The sequence below is a fragment of the Mesoplodon mirus genome (genome assembly GCF_964341445.2).
Source record: "Mesoplodon mirus genome assembly, chromosome: 16".
Lineage (NCBI taxonomy): Eukaryota > Metazoa > Chordata > Mammalia > Artiodactyla > Ziphiidae > Mesoplodon > Mesoplodon mirus.
Genome location: NC_138992.1, coordinates 26666618 through 26676537, shown reverse-complemented (window position 1 = coordinate 26676537; position 9920 = coordinate 26666618). Strand labels below are relative to the sequence as shown.

The 9920-nt window shown below is 45.7% G+C and overlaps 1 protein-coding gene across 6 annotated transcripts in view; it reads right to left on the bottom strand.

Annotated features, from left to right (window-relative positions):
- Nucleotides 1-1277: 1277 nt before the first annotated feature.
- The window catches only part of SYBU (syntabulin), a 71007-nt gene continuing 62364 nt past the window's right edge, over nt 1278-9920 (bottom strand). For all 6 annotated transcript variants that reach the window (XM_082601490.1, XM_082601491.1, XM_082601492.1 and 3 more), the window contains 3 exons: nt 6817-7020; nt 4975-5124; nt 1278-3090 (listed from right to left, as the gene is read on the bottom strand). In XM_082601490.1, the coding sequence (XP_082457616.1) occupies nt 1995-3090; nt 4975-5124; nt 6817-7020 (1450 nt within the window). In that variant the 3' untranslated portion in view covers nt 1278-1994. The remainder of the gene's footprint in view (nt 3091-4974; nt 5125-6816; nt 7021-9920) is intronic.

Genomic DNA, 9920 nt, shown 5'->3' with positions numbered 1-9920 from the left:
TTTACATGGCCCCATATGAACTAGCTTCTCTTCCACTTCTCTAACCACCCCCGTGCCCCTCACTCTGCTCTAGCTACACTGGTCTCCTTGATGCCCCTCTAACATGTCAAGCCCTTTTCTGCCTCAGGGCCTTTGCCTCTGTTCTTTCTGCAAAATTTTACCCCCCATATCTTCCCACAGCTGGCTCTTTATCATCCGTTAGCACTAATGGTATTTCTTCAGACAGGTGTTCCTTGCCTTTGTCCCCATCAGTCTTGGTCAAAGCACCTCATTCCCTTGGAAGCACTTACCACTATCCAGAATTAATTTGTTCATTTGTTGGCATGTTCTGTGTCTTTCACAGACAGACTATAAGTTCCCTGAAGGCAGAAGCCTTGTCTGTCTCCTTCACTATTGATGACAGGCCTAGCGAAGTGCCTAACATGTGAGCACCCAGTAAGTATTTGTTGGATGAATTCATTCAACAGCTATTTTTAGAACCCCTACAATATGCCACCTACTGTTCTAAGTTCTTGACATTTTTCTGTGAACGAAACAGAACACAGATCTCTGCCCTCAGAGCCCTAGTATTTTAGTGGGGGAGATGGGCAATAAGCAAGACATAGTAAGTGACAATACAGTACGTTTAAAGGTGATAAGTGCTGTGGAAGAAGAGTTTCTGGGTGAAAACTTAGGATATTCCCCAGTCTCTTCCATTTGTGTGTAAAGTGGAAAAGTCATTTGCTTTGCAGACCCTTGAAATCTTGGCTGCTAGAGATGAAAGATGAGATCCTGAGCAATCTCCCTCTTTAAGGCTCAGCTCCCTTATCTGTAGAGTAATACCCATATCACAAGATTGGTGTGAGGAACAAAGTAATACAGATTTAATACTGTCTCATCCCTTCCCAGCCACCCACCCTCACCCTATTATTCCAAGGGGAGGACACATACAGTGCAGCATTTTCTCCCTCTCTGAACCCCCAGCATGCTTCAAAACAAAATCAGCCCAACCTTCCTGAAAATACTCAATATATCCTTACTGAATAAATATGTGGACTAACAAGTGTATGGATAATTTCAGAGCAAACAATCAAAACTACTTGTCTTCAGAAACAATGCTTTTTAAAAGACAGAGCAGGAAGTCCTCACCTTTCTTTAATAATTATTTTTCCCTCTTTATCACTTAATTCCGTATTTACAGATCCCTACTGTTAAAGATGGAAGGATCTGCTATCCACTTAGTCTTTCTTATCATATGTAAAAGTAAAATCACAGAGATAATTATTTTATAGGAGGATAGAACATTTATTGAAATGGAAACACTAATCTTTATTTTCATCATGCTGAAGTGTGTGGTTACAAACGATTTTCAATAAAACACTATATATAATAAGCAAAAAATAAGTTAATACCATGTAAACCTTACATATAGTTTCATCAATTAACAGGTTTAAGAACAGACAAGCCATTTAAGACTCTGGAGCTACATCTAGTAGAAAACTGCAAACACTCAAACCTTATCAACCCCAAGTAAGACGCTAAGGAGCTATCAAGACTTCTTCAAACCAATTACACAAATACATTGTTCTTTTTGGTTACAGTCCCCTGCTATGCACAAGACCACTGGAATGCTGTAACAATTACACATTTTAAAACGGCAAAAAGCAAAGCAAGGAGATAACATGCCAGCCTTATAGAAGCTGTCTTGAAAGTGCAAACTTTGCATTTTCTCTACCTGCACCACTAGGATAAGTACGGGTACCTCAGACGACACGGCAGGATCATGAGCATGCTTTCTATACACACAGGTGGGACATGTACTGGAACCAGGTGTCCATGCCTTCGAAGATACCTCCCGTTTTAAACAGTGAACAGGCTTCAACTAAATATAGTGCAAATCAAATACCGAGGAGCAAAAACGACAGAACGGAGACCGCCACAGGTCGACCCGCTGCTTCTCCACCTGGCATCGGGCCACACGGGACAGACTGGCACACGGAAGTGACATCTTCTCTCTAGGGTTTGATATGACAGGTGGTGCGGCGGAGCGAGTGCAGGGCCACCAGGCAGCAGCCCCGCAGCAAGGCCCCGATGTTGTAGATGGGATCTGTTCCCCCCCTCTGAGTACTGAATGCCCACAGCACGGTGGGGACCACGGGGGCCGCCACGGCCAGGAGATCCACCAGGAAACTGCTGCTCCAGTACCGCCCCACGACGCCCCCGCCGGACAGCGGGACCAGGCCGTTCAGCCTTTCCTCCGCGGAGCCTGCAAAATCCAGCTCTCTCATGAGGCGGTTCCCACGTGCCTCCGGACCCACCTCGGCGGTCGGGGTCTCCACGGGAGACAAGAGGATGGCAGAGTTTGGATTTCTTGGAGTTAAATCGACCACGAGGGCAGAGATGGACTCCAGGAAGCTTTCCATCGAGTCGGCCCTGGACTCATCCTCGGGGGACGTGGAGCTGGAGGGACAGGGGTCCTGGAGCTTGAGCACGTGCCAGATGAGCTCGGAGACGGCAGGGCTGTAGGGCACCACGTCGGTCTGCACGGCCTGCTCCGCCACCGCGCTGCCCTCTTCCTGACCCTCCAACTCGAGGATCTTTGCCCCAGGGCTGGCACGAAGCAGCTCCAGGTCGCCGGCCTCCACGGCGGTGGCTGTCACCAGCTCATCGAACACATCTGTGCCGCGGCCCGCGCTGTGTTCCCCCAGCAGCTCGCTGTTGGCCCCCGCCTCCGTGGCCGGCTCCTCCGGGGTCAGCTCCTCGGCCGTCGGGCCAGAAGCCGTGCTGAGGGCTAAGCCCTTCTCCGGGGAATCACACGGAAAGTCGAGACACAGCTCGTCCCTCAGGGAGCCATTGTGCGCCATCTCCATGCTCTGAAGTAGAGACTCCAGCTTCTTGTTTTGAATGTTTATGTCCACGAAATATTTCTGAATGCCTTTGTCCTTATCGGCCAAGCTGCTCCTCATCGTTTCGATGACCTGTTTGAGCTGTTGAATCTCCTTCCTGGCTTCCTTGAGGGCCAGCTGGGCCTCCACCCGGTGGCACTCTTCCTCAATCCAGTCCTCCCGCATTCGGGCCAGCTGGGACTTCAGCTCCACGATCTCACTCTCCCTAGAGCCAGAGGAGACAAGCCCTGCTCAGAAAAAGGCCAACTGTGAAGCAGGCAGCAAGCAATTCTGGCGCCCGGCCCAGCCCGTGCTCTCCCACCGGAAACATACAGGTTAAATCAGTTTTGAAATTTTATTAGCCCTGAACTGCCCCCTTAACTGTAAAATAGCTAAAATAATAACAGTAACTAGAATCAGAATAAAAAATGCTATTATTGTTTTTTTTTCTTTTTGAGTGCCCACCATATGTCTGACATTTCACTAAGTACTTTTCAGTCATTATCCTCTATTCGATACAGACACACCTCGTTTTACTGCACTTTGCTTTATCGTGCTTCGCAGATAGTGTCTTTTTTTTTTTTTTTTTTTTTACAAACTGAAGGTTTGTGGCAACCCTGCTTTGTCAGACGCTGGTTAGCATTTTTTAGCAATTAAGGTATTTTAAAATTAAGGTTTGTGCATTGTTTTTAGATATAATGCTATTGCACCCTTAGTAGACTCTAGTGTAGTGAAATAACTTTTATATGTGATGAGAAGTGAAAAAATTCATATGACTCACTTTATTGCAATATTTGCTTTATTGCAGTGGTCTGGAACCGAACCTGCAATATCTCTGAGGTAGTCCTGTATTTAATATTGGCAATTGTTTTATGAGAACACACTAGTGTCTCTCCGCCTGCTTTTATCTCCATAGTCTACTCTTTCCTATGTCCACAAAACAATTTGTGGAAGGAAAGTCTGTATCACTTTTAATTACCTATCAAAGGCAGAAGGCAGACTGATAAGCTTTAGCAGTGCAAAACAGTTCTGATCATATACCAATGATAATTTCTTAAAAATTTATTTAAATCATAAAAAGCTACATGTTGCAAGGACTTTGTGAAATGTTGATCATTCTATCTCCTCTCAGGCAAGATGACACTGGATCCATCCTACACTGAAGGGAATCTATTCTATTTTTTTCTAGATCCTTCACAGGACCCTATTTCCAGATATTTGTCAAAAATTTCTTCCTTACATATAATTTCTTCATAGTCCGTGTAAATATATGTCCTCATATTCTCAGTGTTTCTGAAGACCAGGTAGTCAGGATCCTGACATATTTGAAGAGATGCTGTAAGTATTGCTTCTTTAAGTTTAGGCTTGACTCTTCTCCAGTTTCACTGCCTTCCCATACCTCCCTCCCATGACTATTCAAACCGTCCCATAGATTCCTCAACTCATAAACCAAAGACTTCCAGAAAGTAGGGTATGACTCATGTCACCCTTACCCTCAGGTCAAAGCCACTCTGGTCAGAGCTCTGCTTGTCAACTGCAAAATGACAGGGAAAAACCATCAAGCAGAAACTCTGGCCTGTCCCAAGATGTCAGAAGTCTCTTCTCTCTGGGATAAGATCTCTTAAGCTTGGGCTGTATTTTTTTTTTTTTAATTACCATAACACTTGGCCTAGAATAATGAACCTCTTCCTTCAGCACAGAAATAGCTTGTAGGAATCACAATGCACAAGGCCATCCACTCTCTCACAGAGATAAACAGGGCTTCACAGGGGCCAACTGTGTGTGACCCATTCTGCTGGAAGTATGGGATTGTTCCTGCAAGTGTTCCAGCCACTTAAAAATAGTCACACACACACACCCGATTTTTCACATCAAAGCTGGACACACCCAGAAAAAGCAGAGGATCCCTTCCAACCCAGGAGGGTTCCCTGGACCCCTGAAACAGCCAAATCACGCAGGATTATAAAATAGCTCTTTTGAGAGAGTGATTTAAGAAATCTGACAAAAATTAAATGAAGTCATTTGTCTTCTTTCCTTGTGTGGGTTCATATTTCATTTTATGGAAAAAGAAAATGTCCTAAACCATAGCGTGCAAGGAACGTGGATTCACCTCTCATGCAGTCGGCGCTCAGACTCCTTGAGCCTGGTCTTCAGGTGTCTCACTGTAACCTCTTTCTGCTGCAGAGGAGTCAGGTACTGCTCTGGATTTGGGGGTTTGACACCATGATTTTCACCACAGGACATGTACCTTCCAGATCGCCTGAAACAATCGAAGTAACAAAATGTTACTTTTTCTATAAAAAGAAAAGTTAAGGCACAGCTAACAGGTTGAAAAGAAATGGCAGCCATTTGCTGGGACCTTAAACCCCAGCAGCGTGTGACCTCACTTCAGAAGGGGGACAATAATCCACCTGCCAATCTTAGGACTGTTCAAACTGGGAAGATTGGGGGCGGGGTGTTTGTGGAGGGGGCGGGGACAGGGGAGAGGGAGATTTTCTGTGGCCTAGGGATGATCTCATATAAAATAATGCACAGTTGTCCACGGGCCTGCCTGGCAGTTCAGAGTAACAGGCTATTATGTTAAAGGACAATGAGTAGGGGCAGGTGGGAGGGCAGCAGGGAGCGAGGTGACCTCGCTTCCACACAATGTGCCACTTGCCTAAAGGTCCCGATTGTTGTTAGTTGAATTCAGATTGTTCTGACATCAGTCCCTGGTGTGAGTGGGCTGACTTGGTGGAAACTTTCCTTCTTCTGCAGGGCAAAAGGCTAGTCCAGTCTCACCAGATCGGTTTTGTAAGAGAGGCGCCCAGTGCTCTTCAAAACTTACTTGCTGGAATCTTGGCCCCTCTTAGGCCTGGCCAAGAGGTAGGTATCCCTGCTGTAAGAGCTGACTAATGAGACCGGGATGCCCAGGAGGAGGAAGACCGGAGGAGGAGGGCTGGCAGCTTCTTCCCGGACTCGGGACCGCATCCAAGCCGCGGCACTAGCCCTGTTCCCCCTGAGCCTGTGTTCCATCCAAGGTGGCCCGAGTCCAGCGTCCAGTTCCCAGCTCTCCTGTCAGGGCCTGTTTGGATGCGCAGTTCCTTTTTTTTCTGCACCCTCATGCCTCCCGGGGACTAATTCATTCCTTGCTTGACCTTCAGATCTCCTTTCAATTTCACTTTTTCAGAAGCCTCCTCTGACCCCTCCAGCCCGAGCTGGAGCCCGGCCTCGCCTTTTACATGCACATATAACAACAGGTACTTGTAGAAGAATCCTAATGTGTTTCTGTCATTAGATAACTAATATTTTTCTTCTCCTCTGGGCAGTCAGCAGAGGGACCATCTCGGTTGTTTACTGCTCTATTCCCAGTGCTTTACACAGTACTGGGCACACATGGTGCTCAGTAAACATCTGGTGTTTGAATGAATGAGCAAACACACGAACGGCTCTTCTCTGCTCGGAGGGAAATGCACAGGACCCTCCTACTGCCGCTGTGCCATGTTTTCTGCCTAGCCAGGAACTCCTGGGACTGCGGAACCTTATTAGAAATGAAATTGTGGCTCGTGTCCTTTCTGCAGCAGCCCTTGAAGGATTAGCTGAGTGTGGGAAAGGAAAGAGAAGTGCTGTACGACAGAATAAGGCAGGGGATCAAGAGTTGTATCATTTAGGGCTTCCCTGGTGGCGCAGTGGTTGAGAGTCCGCCTGCCGATGCAGGGGACATGGGTTCGTGCCCCGGTCCGGGAAGATCCCACATGCCGCGGAGCGGCTGGGCCCGTGAGCCATGGCCGCTGAGCCTGTGCTCCGCAACGGGAGAGGCCACAACAGAGGCCCGCGTACCGCAAAAAACAAACAAACAAAAAAACAAACAAAAAAAAGAGTTGTGTCATTAAAAAAAATTTTTTTTTTTAAAGAGAAGCTTACCAAGTAGGACAAAGTAAGAGTCATGAATTGGGAGATAGACGGCCCTCACCTCATGACAGGGCTGCAGTCACTTCCCTTGTAGGAGCCGGAGTTGCTGCTACTGGGGGAAGAAGGCGCATAGCTGGGATGGATGTTAACGGGACTCAGCTGATTCCTGCACAGCATGGACAGAAGGTCCTTCTCCCGTGGGGAGGGTGGGCTGTTGCCAGACTTGTATGATGACGCTCCATTGCTCCGCCCGTGGGGACCTCGACTGGGAGGGAAGCATGAAGAATGTTAGAATCCTTGGGGCTGTAGATACCCAAATGCGAACGCTTTGTTCCTTCTTAAAGCTAGCCACCACTGAGGAAATCCAATCTATAGGGCTGGAAAGGGCAACATAATTATTAGAGCATTTGGCTTTATGAGTGGCCTTCTTCCCACCTGCCCGATATTTTCTCTCCTGTGTCACCAGCACAGGCAACCTCTCCCTCTTCTATTCTTTCAAATGGTTTCTGACCACAGATTAAACCCAGCTGCGTGCTAAGAACACAAACCATGTAAAATATTGATTTGGTTTAGTTTCGTTCCAGAGGCCGTTTTGAAGATGTGGCTTTTGTTCCAGTATACCTGTTTCTGCGTAAAAATATTCAGGTTTGCTCATGTTGGGTAAGAAAATTAGGGTGTTTCATTTGGAGGCTGGGGGAGAAGGGGTTTGCCCGAAAGAAGAAGGAAAAAACAGGATAAATATAACCCACATAAATGTATCGTCTATAATTTTAACCACCTATTTTTTTTCTTTCCATCCCCAATGACATAGCACCACCTTTATCATTTAACTGCTTAAAATGTTAGCCCCCCTTTTTTCCCTGCCTCTTGTCTTGCCCCTCCAGCAAGGAGGCCGTCCCTGTGGTGAGAGTGGCTTTTCCAATATGGAATTTGAGTATCACTGGCCTCCTCAAAGCCATTCAGTGATTCCCCGCAGCCTCCAGAATAAAGACCAGACCCCTTAATACAGCTCACAAGGTCTGACCCCACCACCCCATCCAACGCATCCTCTGCTGTTCCTCCCCCTGCATTCCAGGCGAGGTACAGTTTCCTGATGGTCCACGCTCTCCATCATCTTTTTAGTTCTGAACTTATTATTTTCTCTGCCTAGAATTGTTCTTCTGCTCCTACCCTGAGCCTCTGGGTACCTCCTACTTCAAGACTGATGGGAACCTACTCCAAGCAGCCTTCTCTGGACCCCTCACTCCCTCGGCCAGTGTAGGTGCTGTTCGCCGGTGCTTCCCAACACCCTGTGCAGGCTTCACTGTGGAACTTATCACAGTGCATCACCACTGCACGTCTGTCTGTCTTTTCCACTAGGCTAGGGCATCCTGAGGGCAGAAACACAGCCTGTGCTTTTACATCCCCATTACCACCTGGCACATGATAGGTTCTTCCTAAATGACTGCTAAGGGAATAAACTGGGTTGAAGTCCTGGCACTGCCACTTACTAGGAACTTAGGCAAGTAAGCCACTTAATATTGGGGATATATGATAACTTTCACAGAGTTGATGTGCAAATAAATCAAAGAATGGATGTTGAGTACACTGGACAAGCTGTTAAGGGCAATTCAACTGCAGGGTACTGTTTCTGGATAAACTGTTTGAACTTCCCTGTTAATCTAATTCCATTAAATTTGATACCCCGGAGTGTAAGGAAGCATCTAGAGAATGTTGAAATTACTTTAAATAGGGTAGCACGTCTATGTCAGGAATATATCTTGCTGACATTACAAGGAAACCAAAGGGAACAAGATACTTTTCATATAGCAGGACTTATTTTTGTCAATCCCTCTTTGCAATTTTGATTACAACTGTATCCAACGGACACATCTCACTGAGAAACATGAGTGAATGTGAGTATGAGTGTGTGTGTGGGTCTACTTGGCTCCAAAATCACAATTACTTACTTCAAATCGAATACAATTTGAACTAGCAGTCAACCCAGTAAATCACATAAATGAAACATCACCAAATTCTAAAGTTAAAAAGTTCTTTCCTTTTGAAATCATCCACATGGACTCTGCCTCCTGTTTTGTGAGAAGAGGACATTTTATATGGAACAGATGGGCTGGTGGCTTTGTGACAAACCAACTTCAGCAGTTCTTTGGTGGGTGTGGGGCAGAAAAGAATATGTACCCTGGCTTGGATGTGCTTCTCTATGCTTCACTTCTGTTGGCCTGACTATTTCTTAATGTGGCTACGAGAAAGATGGAGAGTCAACCATTACAAGTTAGGAGAAAGAGTAAAAAGCTATCCCTCATGTGGACCTGGGGAATTCTCTTCTGAGTTAACCTTTGCTGAGAACCTTCTGTGACCCAAGCCTTGTTGCAGGTGCTCTATGAACACTGTTTCATTTAATTTTGACCATCATGGCAATAAAGCTTATGGCAATAAAACTGGTACAACGATCATTTCCCTGTTATATTATGTGAAGTACAGGCAGTACGCAGTTATGTGAAATAACTGAGGCTCAGGGGAAAAAAAAAAACTGGTTCAAGATCTCACAGCTCAACTGGGATTTAAATCTAGGTCTCAACTCTACAGAAATGTCTCCAGCTTTATACAAATGGAATATAGTGTTTTGATCTTGTAAACAGGTATATTAGGTACTGGCTAGGTATGTGGTTATTACCTGAAGAATTTACCACCAGCTTCTTTAGTTTGGTGCATGCACTAACATGCACGATTAGTGACATACAAATTAAATGAGATGAGGATTCTGTAAGAACTCATCTGCTATACAGAATAGAGCAAAAACTCTTCAAACTGTCAAACATTACTAAGGTATAATTGAGTCTTGAAATATATTTCAGGAAATGAGTTATTAGGCTGTTTGTAATAGCTAACTTTCAAAAAAGAAACTACATGCTTTAAATGATCAGTTCTGTTCCTTACATTTAGTTTAGCTCAAATGCTAACATATGTGGGTACAAACTCATTGTGGATGATAATAAAAAACATTTGCAATGGAGAAGACAGGATTCCATGTTTGTCAAGGCCGTGCACAGGCAAATCTGACGCTACCTTCCTAGCCCTCCCCAAATCCCTTGGTCTGATGGACAAAAAGAATGCAGCCCACAGAGAGGAGACACAATTCTGGTACCCCGCCCCCTTCCTGCAAAT